This window comes from Bufo bufo, chromosome 8 (assembly GCF_905171765.1).
Source record: "Bufo bufo chromosome 8, aBufBuf1.1, whole genome shotgun sequence".
Taxonomy (NCBI): Eukaryota; Metazoa; Chordata; class Amphibia; order Anura; family Bufonidae; genus Bufo; species Bufo bufo.
In genome coordinates this window covers 15,828,249-15,849,367 of record NC_053396.1, presented here as the reverse complement: position 1 = coordinate 15,849,367, position 21,119 = coordinate 15,828,249, and the positions used below count along the sequence as shown (strand labels likewise).

Sequence of the window (21,119 nt, the reverse complement as noted above, 5' to 3'; positions counted from 1 at the left end):
TGGGACCAACACAGACGCCTTCAGCTGCCAACAGCTCAGCCGGTGTCATAGGTACAAATCTGCTGACAGATGCCCTTTAAGAACACATGCATGGCATTCTCAGCTTAGCCGAGGGTGCATGTGTATGGGGGGAGGGGTTAGGAGGAATAGTTGCTGCCTGAACGCTATCTAATGTCTATGGCCAGGGTTACATACACTTGCCTAAAGTTCTGCAGCAAAACACCTCTGTATCTCCCACAGAAGGCGGAGAACCCCTTTAACACTTCTTATATAAACATTTGTACTTTCTTGGAGAACCCCTTTAAACACCTCACTGCTTCTTGTATACGTCTAAGCCAGGCATCCTCAAACTGCGGCCCCCCAGCTGTTGCAAAACTACAACTCCCAGCCTGCCCGATCAGCCTACAGCAGGGCATTGTGGGAGTTGTAGTTTTACAACAGGTTGAGGATGCCTGATCTAAGCCCTAGAAACCTTTACCATTGATTAATATTGACATAAGGGAATTACAAACACGCTGCAAGAACCTCTCCCCTTAAACTCTAAGGGAAAGCTGGGTGACGATCGGCGTGGTCGCCGTTACGGTTTTCCTGGGTAGTTGTCACCCAGTTCTACTCAATTAGAGACGTTACGTACCTGGTTGGAGGCTGAGAAAACTGGTCGTCGCCCAACTTTCTTCAACTTTCTTCAGTTGTGGATAAAAATAGGAAACTGCTGAACAGGTTTGGCGGCAGAGGACGACTTGAGACGTCTTATTTACTGGTATCGCTGTTTTAGGAGGACACGCTCGTTGGTTTTACTGTATAAAGGGAAGAACGTCGTCGGGGCAGTTTTGTACGGGTGATTGTCTGACTTTACCTTAGGCCTAGTTCACAACCAGCAGAGATAAGGCAGCAGCGTGGAAAGATCAGTGTTTCTGACCACGAGTGTGAACTAGGCCTTACCTTGTTTATCCATGGACAGCGCCACCCTCTGTATAGGCTGGGTATGGTATTGCAGATGAGTGGAGCTGACCTGCAATACCGGGCACAGCCTGTAGACAAGGGTGGCGCTGTTTCTAGGGAAAAGAGCGGAGGTTTGTGTTATTTTATAGATTTCATGTTCGGAGACTTTAAAGCTCGTAGAGAATGCGTTAATGTATGTCTCACCAGTAGGGTACACTGGGTAATTCTTCATACACTACAGCATGGTACAGGACGCCACGCGGTGCCCGCTGCACTGACTTCAGGTAATGTCTTTCCAGCGGTTTCTCTCGTCTCAAGACGTTTTTCCTTCCTGTCTATGCAGTGAATAAAGAAAATGCCTCTCTACCTCCAACCGCCTCGGCCTCTTCTTTCTCAGCTTTGTGCGTCTCCACTGGAAGATACATTTTTTTTTTTTCAAAAAAAAATATTTGTTAAAAAACGCCACCTCCAGTTGTTAGCTGGAAGTCCATGGCAGAGGTCACTCCAGCTATTGTGAAACTATAACTCCCAGCATGCACACTCGCTCGGCTGTTCTTATACCCCCCATAGAAGTGAATGGAGCATGTTGGGAGTTGCAGTTTCAGAACAGCTGGAGGTTGCTGATCCCTGGGTATGTTTTTTTTGTGTTATTTGGGCCTTTTTTTCATTTTTTTTTAATGATTAGGCTTCGTTAACCTGACTCTCCGGAGAACGGAAAGGATGGAATTGGCACATAACGGAGGGTACTTTCACATTAGCGGCAGAGGAGTCCAGCGGGTGAACAGCCTGTCGGCCCAAATAAAGCTACGACGTGCAGTACTTTTAGTCCGGCTGCCTCTTGCCGTGCGCTGCCGCCGGAACTCCGCCCCCATTATAGTCAATGGGAACGGAGCGGCACACGTGAACTAGCGGCAGGACGGATCCGACAGGCTGTTCACCCACGGATCCGACTCCCCTGCCGCCAGTGTGAAACTAGACTGAGCCGAATGGATCCTAAGGACCCCATAGACCAGGGCATGGCCAACCTGCGGCCCTCCAGCTGTTGTAAAACTACAATTCCCACCATGCCCTGCTGTAGGCAGTCCTTTGCATGCTGGGAGTTGTAGTTTTGCAACAGCTGGAGAGCCGCAGGCCGGGCATCCCTGCCATAGACTATAATGGGGTCCGTTAGGTTTCCGCTCAGAAAATGATTTTGGAGCGGAGACAAAAGTAGTGCATGCGGGACTTTTTTGTCTCCGCTTCAAAAATCTTCCTCTGAGCGGAAACCTAACGGACCCCATTATAGTCTACGAGGTCCTCAGTTATGCGCCGAATCCATCCTAAACGGAGCAGGAGAGCGGAAAGGCGATTTTGACTTTAGGTGCTTATCTCAATAAGGTCTCATGCACGCAAACGTTCGCCGCCCGTTCAGTGCATTGGGGACCGGCAAATGCGGCCCCCAACGCACGGACACCATCCATGTGGCTGGCGCAGATGGATGCAGACCCGTTCAAGTGATGTGCGCATCGGCTGACAACGGCTGCGTCCATGAGCCCTAAGAGAAAGTTCGCGTCTCCGTTTCATTTTCCGTTCGTCTCATCCGTCAGAAGAACAGAAAAAAAAAACAGGATCCAGGACTTTTTTTTTTTTCCATCTGAAAAAAAACGGAAATGGCTCAAACGTACGCCAAATGTGAAACAGGATCTTGTATTTTTTGAGGATCCTGTTTTTCTTTTCTGTTCTTGAAACGGAGATGTGAACTTTCCCTACGCGTGCAGTCACATGACCGTGTCCGCTTGGCGGTCTGTGCGCCTCACTGAAAAAAAGGCCTCTTCGTGTCTGCAGAGCGGACAGGAATAGGACGTGTTCTATGATTTGTGGCTCGTCCGCAGGGATACGGACAGTACGCGGATCACATGGGTGTGATGTGTGCATTTTCTGTGGCCCTATAGAAATGAATGTATCTGGCTGGCAGCGTGAGGAGGGCTCGGGCATTGGCCCACCAAAGAAATTTCCCTGTAGGGTCTATGGCCACTCCGCCCCGGGTTCAATGAAAGGAGTGATAGCAACATCACCAAATACCACAGTGCGGGAAAAAATACTGTTACCCTTGCCACAGTATTCAACAGTATGACCGCCCTGAGGATGGCGATGAGTTCAGAAAGGCACCTGACGCTTCTCACGCACACGACCGTAGCCTGTTTTGTGGTCTCCGCAAAACATGGCTACCGGCTGTAAGCATTCCGCGGAACGGAATGTCCTGGCCTATGTAGACCAATACAGACAAGAACAGGACATGTTCTATTTAGGCCACGGAATGGACATACGGATTGCGGCCCCATTGAAGCGAACGAGTCTGCGTCCGACCCGCCCAAAATGTGGATCGGATACAGAAATAAAATACGTTTGTGTGCATGAGCCCCGATGCAAAAAGCATCAGACATTATGTACCCGGCTGGTGGCTCGCTGGTCATCGGCCCACCGGGAAACTTCCCTGTAGGGTCTATGGCCAGTCCGCCCCTGTGGGTCACTGACAACCACCTTGGTTCTCATCCACCTTTCCCAGAAACAGACACACATATATCTATTTTATAGACGCCCACTTTGACCGGATTGGTTGCATTGTAGCGACCACAGCTGCATAATATCTTCTATACCGCCATATGGCAGTGTACATGAGTGGACTATATACATAGAGATCAGCGGACCCGCCACATCGTGTAAAGCCAATGTTATTGGGGAGGCCCCCGTACAGGCTATATATAAAGCTGCGGGCCTCCTCCCCTCCCTCCCACCCACCCATCCATACCCCTTTTAATTTCTTATCATTTTCTGAAAACTTTTGGCCCGCTTTAGGCTGCCCTAACAGACCGCAGTCCCGCCACACCGTCACCTCCACTGCTGCTATTAGGAATCGTATTCGCTCGCTTAGCCGTACTGAACACAAATAAAATTACTTCTGCAGCTTTTTAATGTCACATACAATATTAGAAGCCACGATAAGTATAAACCGCTTCAAACATGCCGACTTATGGCGCCGATGCCACTCCATCTTGCCCAGGGGAAGTTACAAGCGCCGTACCTTGTATTTGCCTTTGGGATGAGATTTATCAGAACTCGTGCGATGAGAAAGTGGAGTGACGGCCCCCGGGCAACTGCTGCTTTCTTCTCACCAGTTTTCATACATCACCCAATGATATAAGCGGTACTTGCCCTTTAAGAAGCACGACATAGGTCTGCGGTCTGCAGTGAATGATCAGATTGCGCCGTGATTGCTTCTTTCATCCGGTTACTAAATTTCCTGTTTTGACATCGCCCGTTCTACTTCATTATCATAGAGATGTGGTGAGGAGCGTCCCCTCATGTCGTAATGTGCCTTAGATGTCGGCCATGGCGCCGCGGTCAGCTCCCAGCAAATGTGTCCGTGACAAAACCTCTGCTATCAGTGCGGTCAGGATCATTGCCGTCCATCCAAGATCTGTAACCTGGCCAGTTGGACCTATGGACTACCTCAAAGCGCCAGCCTGCAGGTGTAGAAGGAGTATACCTATCTGGATCATTGATGGTGTATCTCTAGGACAGGGATGCTCAACATGCGGCCTTCCAGCTGTTGCCAAACTACAACTCCCAGCATGCCCTAAAAGTTGTAGGCTGTCCAGGCATGCTGGGAGTTGTAGTTTTGCAACATGCCTGCTCTAGAGGATTTGTCATCAATGACAGATAGGTGCAGGTCCTACCTCTGGGACCTGCTCTTATCTCTACAACGGGCCCCCCCCCCATCATGTGCGGCCGCTCTTCGTTCACTGCTATGGGAGGTCTGAAAATGGCCAAGTACTTGCTTGACTATTTCCAGCAGTACAATAGAGATGAATGGACAGCAAGCTGCGCATGCCCTGTGTGCGCTCCTTCACTTCGAGGGCCCGGTTCTGGAGATAGGAGTGGCTCCCAGAGGTGGGACCTGCAGTGGCGTACCTAGAAATGACTGGGCCCCACAGCGATTTTTTTTTTTTTTTAAAAGGGCTCTCCCCCCTCCGAGCAACTTCTTTGCAACACCCCCACTCCATTTCCTACACATATATACTCCCTGTGCATAGTGTCACTGTATATAATGTCCTTATATAATACTGTTGAGGGGGTCCTGACAAAATCTTTTAGTCCTCCTCCTGCTTGGGCACCATCTGAGTTCGGTCCCCAAACTCAAAAAACGAAAGCTTCAAAGGGCGCCATCCTCTGTCAGTGGGTGCTGTATGGTGCTGGAAAACTGTTAGGCCTGTTAGGCACACGACCGTATGTATTTTGCGTCCCGCAAAAAAAAAGGATGACGTCCATGCGCATTCCGTATTTTGCAGAACGGAACAGCTGGCCCTTCATAGAACAGTCCTATCCTTGTCCGTAATGCGGACAATAATAGGACATGTTCTATTTTTTTGCAGAACGAAAATACGGAAACGGAATGCACACGGAGTACCTTCCATTTTTTTTTGCAGACCCATTGAAATGAATGGTTCCGTGAAAATACGTTCATGCGCAAGAGGCCTTATACTTAGTGCTGGGCACAAGGATTTAAAATGTCCTGCCCATTCAGACCCTGCACTAGGCATGGAGTATCAGCTTTAAAGGGGTTGTCCGGGTTCAGAGCTGAACCCGGACATACCCTTCTTTTCACCCAGGCAGCCCCCCTGAGGCTAGCATCGGAGCATCTCCTGCTCCGATGCGCTCCCTTGTCCTGCGCTAGATCGCGCAGGGCACTGGCTCTTTTGTTTATCATAACACACTGCTGGGCGGAAGCTTCCGCCCGGCAGTGTGTTCGGTGACGTCACCGGCTCTGATGGGCGGGCTTTAGTGCTGCCCTAGCCGTTTTACTGGCTAGGGCAGCGCTAAATCCCGCCCATCAGTGCCGCTGATGTCACCAGGCTTCCTGGCAGCCCCATGGAGAGCCCCGGTACGTCACCGGATCTCCAAAAAATGCCTTTGCCCTGCGTGATTTAGCGCAGGGCAAAAGAAAAGCATCGGAGCATGAACTGCTCCGATGCTCATGTCAGGGGGGCTGCCGGGGTGAAAATGGAGGGATGTCCGGGTTCAGCTCTGAACCTGGACAACCCCTTTAAGAAAACAATCTGAATAAATCTACACTTTAATCTTGATTAAATATTATCCTAGTATTTACATATGGATCTACCTGGACTAATCGGACAGCCTGGCATCCACAATGTAGCATATGTCGATTTCTGACGGCGCCGTCAGCGTCCACGATGTCGCAGTTTACAGTTTCATATCTCTGAAGATCTAGATGTCAATCAGGACTACGGAAAGGCCTTAAAAAAGACGGCGGGTCTTGGTTTAGAGTCAGGTTCTAGTCGTCTGCCCGATGGCTACTTAATGAAGGAACGTCGACCCGTCCGGAAATAGGATTCGATTTGTTCCAGAGTCCGTCCCTTGGTCTCTGGGACACATAAATAAGTGAAGAGGATGCAGCACGCACAGATGATGGCGAAGAAGAAGAACGGAGTCTCCAGGTTAAAGGCATTCTGGGAAAAAAAAAAAGGAAACTTCCAATCAACCGACCATGGCGACTTTCCTTGTACACCACATCTCAATTAGGGTCCATTCACACGTCCGCAAAATGGGTCCGCATCCGTTCCGTAATTTTGCGGAACAGGAGCGGACCCATTCATTTTCAATGGGGCTGGAATGTGCTGTCCGCATCCGCATTTTCAGATCCGCACTTCCGTACCTCAAAAAAAAATAGAACATGTTCTATTCTTGTCCGCAATTGCGGACAAGAAAAGGCATTTTCTAGCCTCTCTCGCTATGCCCATAAGGTGCACAAAAGCTCCTAAAGGGGCAGCACACTCCAATCTTTACTAACTAATGGCTGGCCACGTTGGGGTACTTAAGGCACCTGAGCAATAGGACCTTTTCTGCTAGTGTCCTGCAAAAGTGAACTGTTATACATTTGTCTGCCCGTGTACCGACTTCTGTCTGTTTCCTGGATTTGAACCTTTGCTGCCTGAGCTGACCCCTGGCTGATCTCCATACTGACCCTCAGCTGCCCGCTCTGACTTCAAACTGTGTCCCAGATTGCAAGTACTCTGCCTGTCCTAACCTCGGCCTGTCCCTGACTATGGTTTTGCCTGATCCCTCGTTGCTCTCAGGCTCAGTCAGCCATCAACCAAACAGTAACTACTACAGGAGGTAGTAACCTGGTGGTTCCCCTGCAGCGAAGTCCAGATCCCTGTATAGGGGTTAAAAGGTAAAGACCAGGGGACCACCAGGATAACGCCCTTAAGAGTAGCCATAAGTCAGATCTGTTGATCTGCGTGAAATCGAGCCAGTATGCAACCAAGGTTCCCTCTAAAAACTAACAGGGCCCTAAGACATCCCCATGATCAGCGAGGTCACAAGCAAAGTAAGAAAGTGTTGTCCAAGTGTTCATAGAGTAGAACTCAACCCAACCACCTAAGTAACAGGACTGTACTGAGCCTGTCCAGCGTGTTCTTTCCCTGGTACTCACCACAACGGGCAGGAAAGCTTCGGTGAGAACAAAGCCGGTGATCCAGCTGACCATCACACATAGTCCTGAAGCCGTTCCTCTGGCTTTAAGTGGCAGGATCTCAGACATGAGAAGCCAGGTGACGGGTCCCCAGCCAAAAGCATAACCTGAAGAGGAGATGGTGTTAAGGGCAAGGCAACGTCTACTCAGAATATGGTAAATAAACTGCCCCCGAGAGGAGCGGGTCGTCCAGTTTGGAAACCCATGAACAGGATTCACATCTCTTGGCCAGAATGGACAGTGGCTACAAAAAAGTGTGGAGGACATGTCCTGTCTTGCATTAGACAGACAACCTATTGATTTGAATGGACACTGTGTAATGCTTCATTTTACCTGTGGAGGCGCTGCAGGGAAACTGAACACTTACCGTAGCACCAAGTTTTCCCACAAATTACTGTTGATTGCCAGCAGAAGGACACTTTGTGATTATCTTATTGTGAAGGGAAACTTCTAAGAAGTAGGGATTGTCCAAAGTGAACATCCCCTTGATTATGACAGGGGCAGTGCAGTCTTACAGGGATTCTCCACCTGACAGCTAAACCGTAAAGCTCCATTGATTACATCTTTTGAGGTGCATCCATACTTCATGGGTATTACAGCAGCACTTCCACACCTTGCTACGAGGTGCCTTCAAATCCAGTGGGTACCCGGTGGTCTCAAGCATGGTGGACCTCATACTAGGTGTAGCTACCAGCCCAATGGTCACACTGAGGCAGATCACTCCCTAGTGGACAGATAAGTCCATCCAAAAACAGAAAAATGGCAGCGCTTGACTAGGGTGATGGCTAACCTCCGGCACTCCAGCTGTGGTCAAACTACGACTACCAAGATGCACACTTGCTTGGCTGTTCTCAGAACTCCATAGAAATGAATAGTCGTAGTTTCACCACAGCTGGAGGTTAGCCATCACTGGCATATAGCATTACATGGGACTTATGAAAGCTTGTTGTCACTTACCTAAAATATACAGCATGATACACACAAGGGGGATGACTCCTAAATAGTTGACGGGATCGGCAAGGACGTGCGGGTCACTGGTGGTCATGGTCAGGTTGGTGGAATTGTGCTTCATGTCTACTGTGAAATGAACGTACAAGCCCATTGACAGGGAGGACACCAACATGAGAGCACCTGTCAAAGGAGGCAGAAGAGATGGATGAGGAGGACGCAGTGGGTGGAGTCCATGAAGAAGCATAGATGAGGTCCACATACTTACTGGATACAAAAAGCAGGATTTTCCTGCCCGCTTTATCCATTACCAGAGCCGCCACAAGCACAGAGATCAACCTTACAAGCCCGACCAGGGCAGCGTCATATCCGCCTTTCTAGAAGAAGACGCCAAAGATTAGAGATCACCTACCTACAACCCCCCCTCCATACCAAAGCAGCGACGTATACCATTAGGCTACATGGGGCCTTACGGATCCGATATACAGCCTGGCATCTGCTGTGTTATCTCTACTCCGCTCGGAGAGTCGGAGATATCTCTAGGGGACCACAGGTCACAGGGGACCTCTCAGGAGGTAAGATTGCTATTCGCTTACTAGGACTGGCTGCTGGTTTTAAATTGAGGCAAACGAGCCGGGCGACAATTTGGCTAGGAAAGCAGTTTTGGCGGCTCGGATGCGGACCCATTCACTTCAATGGGGCAGCAAAAGATGCGGACGGCACTCCGTGTGCTGTCCGCATCCGTTGCTCCGTTCCGTGGCCCCGCCAAAAAATATATAACCTGTCCTATTCTTGTCCGCGTTTTGCGGACAAGAATAGGCAGTTATATTAATGGTTGTCCGTGCCGTTCCGCAAATTGCGGAACGCACACGGACGCCATCCGTGTTTTACGGGACCGCAAAAAAACACACAACAATCGTGTGCATGAGGCCTTATTGTGAGGGTGGCACTGAGGGGACAGCACATTTGTAAGGAGGGAACAATGGGGGCAGCACGATTATTAGCGGCAATGGCGTAACTAGGACTGACTGGGCCCCACAGCAAATTTTTGAATAGGGATGGCTCCCCCCCCTGTTTCTTCAGTCAAGCTCGCTCTCTCAGACCAGGCCCGGCAGCCGCTCCGTCCGTTTCCTACAAGTATATATTGTCATTGTCTGTAAATGTCATGTATAAGGCCTCTTTCACACGACCGTATGGCTTTTTCAGTTTTTAACGATCCGTTGTGTTTCCGTTTTTCCGTTCCGTTTTTTCCATATGGCATATACAGTATACAGTAATTACATAGAAAAAAATTAGGCTGGGCATAACATTTTCAATAGATGCTTCCGCAAAAACGGAACAGATACGGAAGACATACGGATGCATTCCGTATGTGTTCAATTTTTTTTTTGCGGACCCATTGACTTGAATGGAGTCACGGAACGTGATTTGAGGGCAATAATAGGACATGTTCTATATTTCAACGGAACGGAAAAACAGAAATACGGAATGCATACGGAGTACATGAATGAATGGTTCCGTATACGGTCCTCACCAGGATGACCTTGGTCCTGTTGAAGATGGGCTCCAGGTAGGTCAGTATTGGGTTGATTCCGGACAGTTGCTGTAGGCACCTCATGGACACGGCGATGAGGATGGGCTTGTAGTAGTAGGGGTCGGAGAGCTCGCTGAAGGTCAGAGAACTGTTCTGAAATTATACAAAGAGTTAAATTTCCACCATCATCCCAATCACTACTCCCAGTATGCATTACAACCCCCATGGGAGTCTTACTGCCTTCAGGACGCTCTCCTTAATCCTCTGGTACTCCCCTCTGTATGCGGTCTTGGGGCCCCGGAGCCAGACCAGCGCCTGAAGAGCCTTCTCATCTTTACCCTTGGATATTAGGAAACGCGGGGAGTCGGGCATGAAGCAGAGGAGCAAGAGCATCACCAATACAGGCACTTCACCGGCTACTGCCAACCAGCGCCACGGCAGGAAGAGCCCTTGGAGGAAGAGATGGCGGTATGTTCATACACAAGAGGACGGAGGGGGACGTGCGAATACACAGTGATATTACTAATCATTGTATAATGAAATTCTGCAACTTTTTAACAGAAGGTTTGTGTTTCAATCGCCCTGCTTGCTGTCAGTGAATGAAAACAGCTTAAGCCGGACTACTCCTTTAAAGGGCATCTGTCAGCAGTTTTTTACCTATGACACTGGCTGACCTGTTGGAAGCTGAAGACATCTGTGTTCATATGAGAAAAATCTAGTTTTAATATATGCAAATGAGCCTCTAGGAGCAACGGGGGCGTTACCGTTACACCTAGAGGCTCTGCTCTCTCTGCAACTTTGACAGGACCTGGCTTTGTAAATGTGATCACCTCTGGTCCTGTCAATCAAAGTGAAGAGATCGTGGCAGTAGCAGAGAGAGCAGAGCCTCTAGGTGTAACGGTAACGCCCCCGTTGCTCCTAGAGGCTCATTTGCATATATTAAAACTTGATTTTTCTCATATGAACATGGGACCAACGCAGATGCTTTCAGCTTCCAACAGGTCAGCCAGGTGCAAAACTGCTGACAGATGCCCTTTAAGTCATAATAGCATACACCTCATTAACATAACTGACCACGCCCACTTCCCAAAAAAGACAAATGAATTGCTTATTTGGAGACATTTGAATATATGATGGAGGATTAGACGTACCCAGTGTGTAGAGAACCAGCGCTCCACATACAGCCAGCAACTGAGGACATGCCCCCAGCGCCCCCCGCACTCCAGCGTGGGAAATCTCAGATATATAAACCTAGAACACACCAAATATTACTTCGCGGGTCATCCTAAGCTTCCTGATTCATGAACAGAATGCCAGGACTGCAGTGAAGACTGACACATAATTCTAAATTCAAGGAAAAAAACAAAGCAGCTGCCACCTACCATACATTTGTACATATGGAAGGTTTATGCATCTTCAAAAAACGAAAGCGGTTTCCTGTGAGTAAAATCTTAATGATGTATCCTCAGGATAGGTCATCACTATATGATCGGCAGGAGTCCGACCGCCTCTTCCTCGGCCATGTGACGTCACGTCCATCGGTCATATGGCCTTGGGTGCAGCTCCGTCCCATTCAAAGTGAATGGGGCCTGGGCTGCAATACCAAGGACAACCACTACACAATGGATGGTGCTGTTCTTGGTAAGCTGCGAGTAAGCCTGATCGGTGGGGGTGCCGGGAGCCGGACCCCCACCAATCTGATATTGGTGACCTATCCTGAGGCTAGGCCATCAATACTGTACTCCAAGAAAACCCCTTTAAAAAAAAGTTTGGTTACCCAGTGTCCTTCTCCTCCCATTGTGTAGGGGTACAGCTATAGGGGGTGTAAAGGTAGCAGGTCCACCAAATCCTGGTCCCTCTGACACATCAGTATTATATATGGCACAAGGTAAGGTGTGGGCCCTCTCATAGATTTTGCTTTGGGAGTTCTGCTCACAGGAAGCTGAGATATGTGTTGCTGCTTGTTAGGAGTCTGGACTAGAAAAAGATGGCTGCTTTCTTTCAAAAACAGTGCCACACCTGTCCACAGGTTGCGAGCGGTACTGCAACTCAGATATATTGATTTCAATGGAGCTGAGCTACAATACCAGACACAACCATGGACAGGGGGTGGCGCTGTTTCTGGAATAAAGCAGCCATGTTTATCAAATCCTGGACAACCCCTTTAACCACTGAACGGTCAGAGACAAGTCGCTTACTGGTATAGATGATGACGTCAGTCCTCCAGCCAGGCCCGTAAGGATCCTGCCCAAAAGTAACATGGAGACATGTTGGGCACTGCCTATAAGCAGGAAGCCCACGGCTGCAGGAAACGCCGAGAACATGATGCTCAGTTTACGTCCAAGGCGGTCATTCAGGACCATCGAGCTTATTCCTCCCACGCAGCAGCCGAGAGCAAAGACGGACTGTGAAAGGATAAGAAATGACAAGTGAAAAGTAGGATTAGAAGAATATGGATGCTTTTTTTTTTTTCTAAAAACAGTGCCACACCTGTCGACTGGTTGTGTGTGGTATTGCAGCTCAGCCCTATTCATTTCAATGGAGCTGAGGTGTACAAAAAATTATCCTTACCCCAAACCATGACTTTTCCGCATCAGTTATATGCAAAACTGGATCAGTGTCTTCTTCCAGAACTGGCAACACGGGCGAGGGGTAGACCAGGGCATAGCCGAATGAGAAGTTGCCAAGCACTGCAGAAAAGGCGGCCAAGAACATCCTCCTGTTGTCTAGGGTTCTGTACAAAAGAAGGCAAGGACAATATCGAAATAAGGCTCCCATCTTCTTGCCATCTCACCCCCACTTACTGGACAGAAAGACTCAGAGCTTGTCCCCATCGCCTCTCAGCTACTGGACCCTTGGGGGCGGGGCCTTCCTCCTTGGTTGATACCACCCATGAGGAAGGTGTGTCCTGACAGGAAACATTTGCCGTTTTATGAAAATGGAAGCACCTAGTGCCCATTTGGATTTGCCACCCATATACAGAGACCAGATGTGTCCAAGGAGAAATCCGGATAAATACAATATGGGGGCACACGTGCTCTATTGCTCAAGTGACTTCCATTCAAGAAACACTTACTACATGTCAGTGACCATCAGAAGTGTCGTAACATCTCCAGAAGACGAGAAGTGACCATCACTGCATCATCCTGTCTGCTGCTTCCAATGAAGCAATGGTCGAATCCCTTCAGTGGAGACTGAGATAGATAGATAGATAGATAGATAGATAGATAGATAGATAGATAGATAGATAGATAGATAGATAGATAGATAGATAGATAGATAGATAGATAATAGATAGATAGATAAGAGATAGATAGATATGAGATAGATAATAGATAGATAGATATGAGATAGATAGATAGATAGATAGATAGATATGAGAGAGATAGATAGATAGATAGATAGATATGAGAGAGATAGATAGATATGAGAGAGATAGATAGATAGATAGATAGATAGATAGAGAGATAGATAATAGATAATAGATAGATGATAGATAGATAGATAGATAATAGATAGATAATAGATAGATAGATAGATAGATAGATAGATAGATAATAGATAGATAATAGATAGATAGATAGATAGATAGATAATAGATAAATAGATAGATAATGAGATAGATAGATAATAGATAGATATAAGATAGATAGATAGATAGATAGATAGATATGAGATAGATAGATAGATAGATATGAGATAGAGAGATAGAAAATAGATAGATAGATAGATAGATAGATAGATAGATAGATAGATAGATAGATATGAGATAGATAATCAGATCTAGTGCTCACTTTATATACTTCTTCTCTGCTTCTCTCAGGACCTTCCCCACAGACTGATAATTAGATTTTCGGGGGTCGCTCAGTAGAGGTTTGTTGTCCATGGTGGATGTTGTCCGCTCCAGACGGGTGGTCTCGGTGTCCTCGGCAGTCACTTCATGCTGCTGCAGTCCTTCCAGACTTCCTGCACTGAGGGCTCTCGGCATCACTGGGGAGGGACACCGTCCTGCCCCCATCATTGTGTAATATAGGAAATCTCTACTTGTCACATATACCATGTCTGCTGCCTGTATCTGCCACACAGCGGTCCTGACATCACCGGATACAGTTCTGAACCTGCATGGAAACTGTGAACAAGCTGCTGTTGACGGATCAGATAGTTTTAGCTTTAGTTTATTATGGCTACCACACTCAGTTATAGGGATCCAATAAGTAAGTCTGTACTATGGTTGTCTGAGACAGGCCTAAGAATAATGAAACCATCAACAGCATCCTGCTGACTGTTTCCATTGGTCCATATACAGTACAGACCAAAAGTTTGGACACACCTTCTCATTCAAAGAGTTTTCTTTATTTTCATGACTATGAAGGCTTAACACATGTGGAATTATATACATAACAAACAAGTGTGAAACAACTGAAAACATGTCATATTCTAGGTTCTTCAAAGTAGCCACCTTTTGCTTTGATTACTGCTTTGCACACTCTTGGCATTCTCTTGATGAGCTTCAAGAGGTAGTCCCCTGAAATGGTCTTCCAACAGTCTTGAAGGAGTTCCCAGAGATGCTTAGCACTTGTTGTCCCTTTTGCCTTCACTCTGCGGTCCAGCTCACCCCAAACCATCTCGATTGGGTTCAGGTCCGGTGACTGTGGAGGCCAGGTCATCTGGCGCAGCACCCCATCACTCTCCTTCATGGTCAAATAGCCCTTACTTTCAAAGTTTTCCCAATTTTTCGGCTGACTGACTGACCTTCATTTCTTTAACCACCTCCCGACCGCCTAACGCACGGATGCGTCCGGAAGGTGGTTGATTCATTCCTCCTGGACGCATCCGTGCGTCATCTCGCGAGACGCGAGATTTCCTGTGAACGCGCGCACACAGGCGCGCGCGCTCACAGGAACGGAAGGTAAGAGAGTTGATCTCCAGCCTGCCAGCGGCGATCGTTCGCTGGCAGGCTGGAGATGTGATTTTTTTAACCCCTAACAGGTATATTAGACGCTGTTTTGATAACAGCGTCTAATATACCTGCTACCTGGTCCTCTGGTGGTCCCCTTTGTTTGGATCGACCACCAGAGGACACAGGTAGCTCAGTAAAGTAGCACCAAGCACCACTACACTACACTACACCCCCCCCCGTCACTTATTAACCCCTTATTAGCACCTGATCACCCCATATAGACTCCCTGATCACCCCCCTGTCATTGATTACCCCCCTGTCATTGATCAACCCCCTGTAAAGCTCCATTCAGACGTCCGCATGATTTTTACGGATCCACTGATAGATGGATCGGATCCGCAAAACGCATCCGGACGTCTGAATGAAGCCTTACAGGGGCGTGATCAATGACTGTGGTTATCACCCCATATAGACTCCCTGATCACCCCCCTGTCATTGATTACACCCCTGTCATTGATTTCCCCCCTGTAAAGCTCCATTCAGACGTCCGCATGATTTTTACGGATCCACTGATAGATGGATCGGATCCGCAAAACGCATCCGGACGTCTGAATGAAGCCTTACAGGGGCGTGATCAATGACTGTGGTTATCACCCCATATAGACTCCCTGATCACCCCCCTGTCATTGATCACACCCCTGTCATTGATCACCCCCCTGTAAAGCTCCATTCAGACGTCCGCATGATTTTTACGGATGCACTGATAGATGGATCGGATCCGCAAAACGCATCCGGACGTCTGAATGAAGCCTTACAGGGGCATGATCAATGACTGTGGTGATCACCCCATATAGACTCCCTGATCACCCCCCTGTAAAGCTCCATTCAGATGTCCGCATGATTTTTACGGATGCACTGATAGATGGATCCGATCCGCAAAACGCATCCGGACGTCTGAATGAAGCCTTACAGGGGCATGATCAATGACTGTGGTGATCACCCCATATAGACTCCCTGATCACCCCCCTGTAAAGCTCCATTCAGATGTCCGCATGATTTTTACGGATGCACTAATAGATGGATCCGATCCGCAAAACGCATCCGGACGTCTGAATGAAGCCTTACAGGGGCGTGATCAATGACTGTGGTGATCACCCCATATAGACTCCCTGATCACCCCCCTGTCATTGATTACACCCCTGTAAAGCTCCATTCAGACGTCCGCATGATTTTTACGGATCCACTGATAGATGGATCGGATCCGCAAAACGCATCCGGACGTCTGAATGAAGCCTTACAGGGGCATGATCAATGACTGTGGTGATCACCCCATATAGACTCCCTGATCACCCCCCTGTCATTGATCACCCCCCCTGTCATTGATCACCCCCCCTGTCATTGATCACCCCCCCTGTCATTGATCACCCCCCCTGTCATTGATCACCCCCCCTGTCATTGATCACCCCCCTGTCATTGATCACCCCCCCTGTCATTGATCACCCCCCCTGTCATTGATCACCCCCCCTGTCATTGATCACCCCCCCTGTCATTGATCACCCCCCCTGTCATTGATCACCCCCCTGTCATTGATCACCCCTCTGTAAGGCTCCATTCAGACATTTTTTTGGCCCAAGTTAGCGGAATTATTTTTTTTTTTTCTTACAAAGTCTCATATTCCACTAACTTGTGTCAAAAAATAAAATCTCACATGAACTCATCATACCCCTCACGGAATCCAAATGCGTAAAATTTTTTAGACATTTATATTCCAGACTTCTTCTCACGCTTTAGGGCCCCTAGAATGCCAGGGCAGTATAAATACCCCACATGTGACCCCATTTCGGAAAGAAGACACCCCCAGGTATTCCGTGAGGGGCATATTGAGTCCATGAAAGATTGAAATTTTTGTCCCAAGTTAGCGGAACGGGAGACTTTGTGAGAAAAAAATTAAAAATATCAATTTCCGCTAACTTGTGCCAAAAATTTTTTTTTTCTATGAACTCGCCATGCCCCTCATTGAATACCTTGGGGTGTCTTCTTTCCAAAATGGGGTCACATGTGGGGTATTTATACTGCCCTGGCATTCTAGGGGCCCCAAAGCGTGAGAAGAAGTCTGGTATCCAAATGTCTAAAAATGCCCTCCTAAAAGGAATTTGGGCACCTTTGCGCATCTAGGCTGCAAAAAAGTGTCACACATCTGGTATCGCCGTACTCAGGAGAAGTTGGGGAATGTGTTTTGGGGTGTCATTTTACATATACCCATGCTGGGTGAGAGAAATATCTTGGTCAAATGCCAACTTTGTATAAAAAAATGGGAAAAGTTGTCTTTTGCCAAGATATTTCTCTCACCCAGCAAGGGTATATGTAAAATGACACCCCAAAACACATTCCCCAACTTCTCCTGAATACGGCGATACCACATGTGTGACACTTTTTTGCAGCCTAGGTGGGCAAAGGGGCCCATATTCCAAAGAGCACCTTTAGGATTTCACAGGTCATTTACCTACTTACCACACATTAGGGCCCCTGGAAAATGCCAGGGCAGTATAACTACCCCACAAGTGACCCCATTTTGGAAAGAAGACACCCCAAGGTATTCCGTGAGGGGCATGGCGAGTTCCTAGAATTTTTTATTTTTTGTCACAAGTTAGTGGAAAATGCTGATTTTTTTTTTTTTTTTTTTTTTTTTATACAAAGTCTCATATTCCACTAACTTGTGACAAAAAATAAAAACTTCCATGAACTCACTATGTCCATCAGCGAATACCTTGGGGTGTCTTCTTTCCAAAATGGGGTCACTTGTGGGGTAGTTATACTGCCCTGGCATTCTAGTGGCCCAAATGTGTGGTAAGGAGTTTGAAATCAAATTCTGTAATAAATGACCTGTGAAATCCGAAAGGTGCTCTTTGGAATATGGGCCCCTTTGCCCACCTAGGCTGCAAAAAAGTGTCACACATCTGGTATCTCCGTACTCAGGAGAAGGTGGGGAATGTGTTTTGGGGTGTCATTTTACATATACCCCTGCTGGGTGAGAGAAATATCTTGGCAAAAGACAACTTTTCCCATTTTTTTATACAAAGTTGGCATTTGACCAAGATATTTCTCTCACCCAGCATGGGTATATGTAAAAAGACACCCCAAAACACATTCCCCAACTTCTACTGAATACGGAGATACCAGATGTGTGACACTTTTTTGCAGCCTAGGTGGGCAAAGGGGCCCATATTCCAAAGAGCACCTTTCGGATTTCACAGGTCAATTTTTACAGAATTTGATTTCAAACTCCTTACCACACATTTGGGCCCCTAGAATGCCAGGGCAGTATAACTACCCCACAAGTGACCCCATTTTGGAAAGAAGAGACCCCAAGGTATTCGCTGATGGGCATAGTGAGTTCATGGAAGTTTTTATTTTTTGTCACAAGTTAGTGGAATATGAGACTTTGTATGAAAAAAAAAAAAAAAAAAAAAAAATCATCATTTTCCACTAACTTGTGACAAAAAATAAAAAATTCTAGGAACTCGCCATGCCCCTTACGGAATACCTTGGGGTGTCTTCTTTCCAAAATGGGGTCACTTGTGGGGTAGTTATACTGCCCTGGCATTCTAGGGGCCCAAATGTGTGGTAAGGAGTTTGAAATCAAATTCAGTAAAAAATGACGAGTGAAATCCGAAAGGTGCTCTTTGGAATATGGGCCCCTTTGCCCACCTAGGCTGCAAAAAAGTGTCACACATCTGGTATCTCCGTACTCAGGAGAAGGTGGGGAATGTGTTTTGGGGTGTCATTTTATATATACCCATGCTGGGTGAGAGAAATATCTTGGCAAAAGACAACTTTTCCCATTTTTTTATACAAAGTTGTCATTTGACCAAGATATTTATCTCACCCAGCATGGGTATATGTAAAAAGACACCCCAAAACACATTCCTCAACTTCTCCTGAGTACGGCAATACCAGATGTGTGACACTTTTTTGCAGCCTAGGTGGGCAAAGGGGCCCATATTCCAAAGAGCACCTTTCGGATTTCACAGGTCATTTTTTACTGAATTTGATTTCAAACTCCTTACCACACATTTGGGCCCCTAGAATGCCAGGGCAGTATAACTACCCCACAAGTGACCCCATTTTGGAAAGAAGAGACCCCAAGGTATTTCGTGATGGGCATAGTGAGTTCATAGAACTTTTTATTTTTTGTCACAAGTTAGTGGAATATGAGACTTTGTAAGAAAAAAAAAAAAAAAAAAAAAAATCATCATTTTCCGCTAACTTGTGACAAAAAATAAAAAGTTCTATGAACTCACTATGCCCATCAGCGAATACCTTAGGGTGTGTACTTTCAGAAATGGGGTCATTTGTGGGGTGTTTGTACTGTCTGGGCATTGTAGAACCTCAGGAAACATGACAGGTGCTCAGAAAGTCAGAGCTGCTTCAAAAAGCGGAAATTCACATTTTTGTACCATAGTTTGTAAACGCTATAACTTTTACCCAAACCATTTTTTTTCTACCCAAACATTTTTTTTTTATCAAAGACATGTAGAACTATAAATTTAGAGCAAAATTTCTATATGGATGTCGTTTTTTTTTTGCAAAATTTTACAACTGAAAGTGAAAAATGTCATTTTTTTGCAAAAAAATCGTTAAATTTCGATTAATAACAAAAAAAGTAAAAATGTCAGCAGCAATGAAATACCACCAAATGAAAGCTCTATTAGTGAGAAGAAAAGGAGGTAAAATTCATTTGGGTGGTAAGTTGCATGACCGAGCAATAAACGGTGAAAGTAGTGTAGGTCAGAAGTGTAAAAAGTGGCCTGGTCTTTCAGGGTGTTTAAGCACTGGGGGCTGAGGTGGTTAAGTAATGATGGCCACTCGTTTTTTTCTTTACTTAGCTGCTTTTTTCTTGCCATAATACAAATTCTAACAGTCTATTCAGTAGGACTATCAGCTGTGTATCCACCTGACTTCTCCTCAACGCAACTGATGGTCCCAACCCCATTTATAAGGCAAGAAATCCCACTTATTAAACCTGACAGGGCACACCTGTGAAGTAAAAACCATTTCAGGGGACTACCTCTTGAAGCTCATCAAGAGAATGCCAAGAGTGTGCAAAGCAGTAATCAAAGCAAAAGGTGGCTACTTTGAAGAACCTAGAATATGACATATTTTCAGTTATTTCACACTTGTTTGTTATGTATATAATTCCACATGTGTTAATTCATAGTTTTGATGCCTTCATAGTCATGAAAATAAAGAAAACTCTTTGAATGAGAAGGTGTGTCCAAACTTTTGGTCTGTACTGTAGGTGTTTATGTGTTAATCTGAGCATTCATATGTTCTCATTTTAATGAGCTGTGCCACAGAAGACTGTGACTAAGAGGATAGCTTTAAGACTAGAAAAACATGGCTGCTTTCTTCCAGAAATAGCGCCACAACTGTTTGTGTGTGGTATTGCAGCTCAGCTACACTGAATTGAATGTACTGCTATACCACATACAACCTGTGGACAGGTGGGGCGCTGTTTTTGGAATAAAGCAGCTATATTTTACTAATTCTGGACACATATACTGTGTGCTGGGGAAATGTTCTTAATTCATTGCAAACGAGGAGGCATTTACTATTAAATTTATTTTTCGTGGCTCCATTGTGAATGCCTTGCATGGTAGACGTGGCTAATGTATCCCGCCATGAATATAATAGTCGTATTCTTCTTACTTTACATGGAAATTATTATTATTAATTTGGTATAATCAGGAGGCTCACAAGTTACGGGTGACCCCCTCCCCCCGCACTACGGTGTGCAACTTACTTTCAGTTCCCTTTCATAGGGAACTATGCAAACTGTACATCTTCTCTCCGACCAAAGGGGCAATGCGAGCAGCCAGGGCTGGGGCCCCTCTTTCCAGGAGCCCCTGGTCTGCCTGTGTATATGTACCCCGCCATGATTACTGTATAGTCTCCGTCTGCCCCATGTTATGCTGGTCGTCTGTTTTCATCCTCACCAGCCATGGCTGATCTCATGGAGAATTGTGCAACTTCTGGGAATTCTCCACTTCCTCTTTCAAGGAAACGTCTTCAGATGAGGCTTCCATCTTTATTTTCAGTTTAAGTTTAAGGTCTTGTGGTTTCACTTCTTAAGACTTATATCTATAAAAACATTTTAAAAATTTTTTCAAGAAGAGAAATATAACAAGAGGGTTAGCAATAAATCTATCTATCTATCTGAGGCCTCATGCAAATGACTGTTGTTGTGGTCCGCATCCATTGCT

At 46.5% G+C, this 21,119-nt stretch overlaps 1 protein-coding gene across 1 annotated transcript; it reads right to left on the bottom strand.

The window, feature by feature from the left end:
- Positions 1-6,042: 6,042 nt before the first annotated feature.
- On the bottom strand, positions 6,043-13,870 carry SLC2A6 (solute carrier family 2 member 6). The gene is made up of 10 exons (XM_040406209.1): positions 13,751-13,870; positions 12,528-12,690; positions 12,155-12,361; positions 11,108-11,207; positions 10,194-10,405; positions 9,957-10,109; positions 8,691-8,799; positions 8,432-8,605; positions 7,436-7,581; positions 6,043-6,449 (listed from the first exon to the last, which is right to left on the bottom strand). The coding sequence occupies exons 1-10, from the start codon at positions 13,840-13,842 to the stop codon at positions 6,294-6,296; spliced, it is 1,512 nt and encodes a 503-aa protein (XP_040262143.1). The 5' UTR covers positions 13,843-13,870; the 3' UTR covers positions 6,043-6,293.
- Between the last annotated feature and the right edge of the window lie 7,249 nt (positions 13,871-21,119).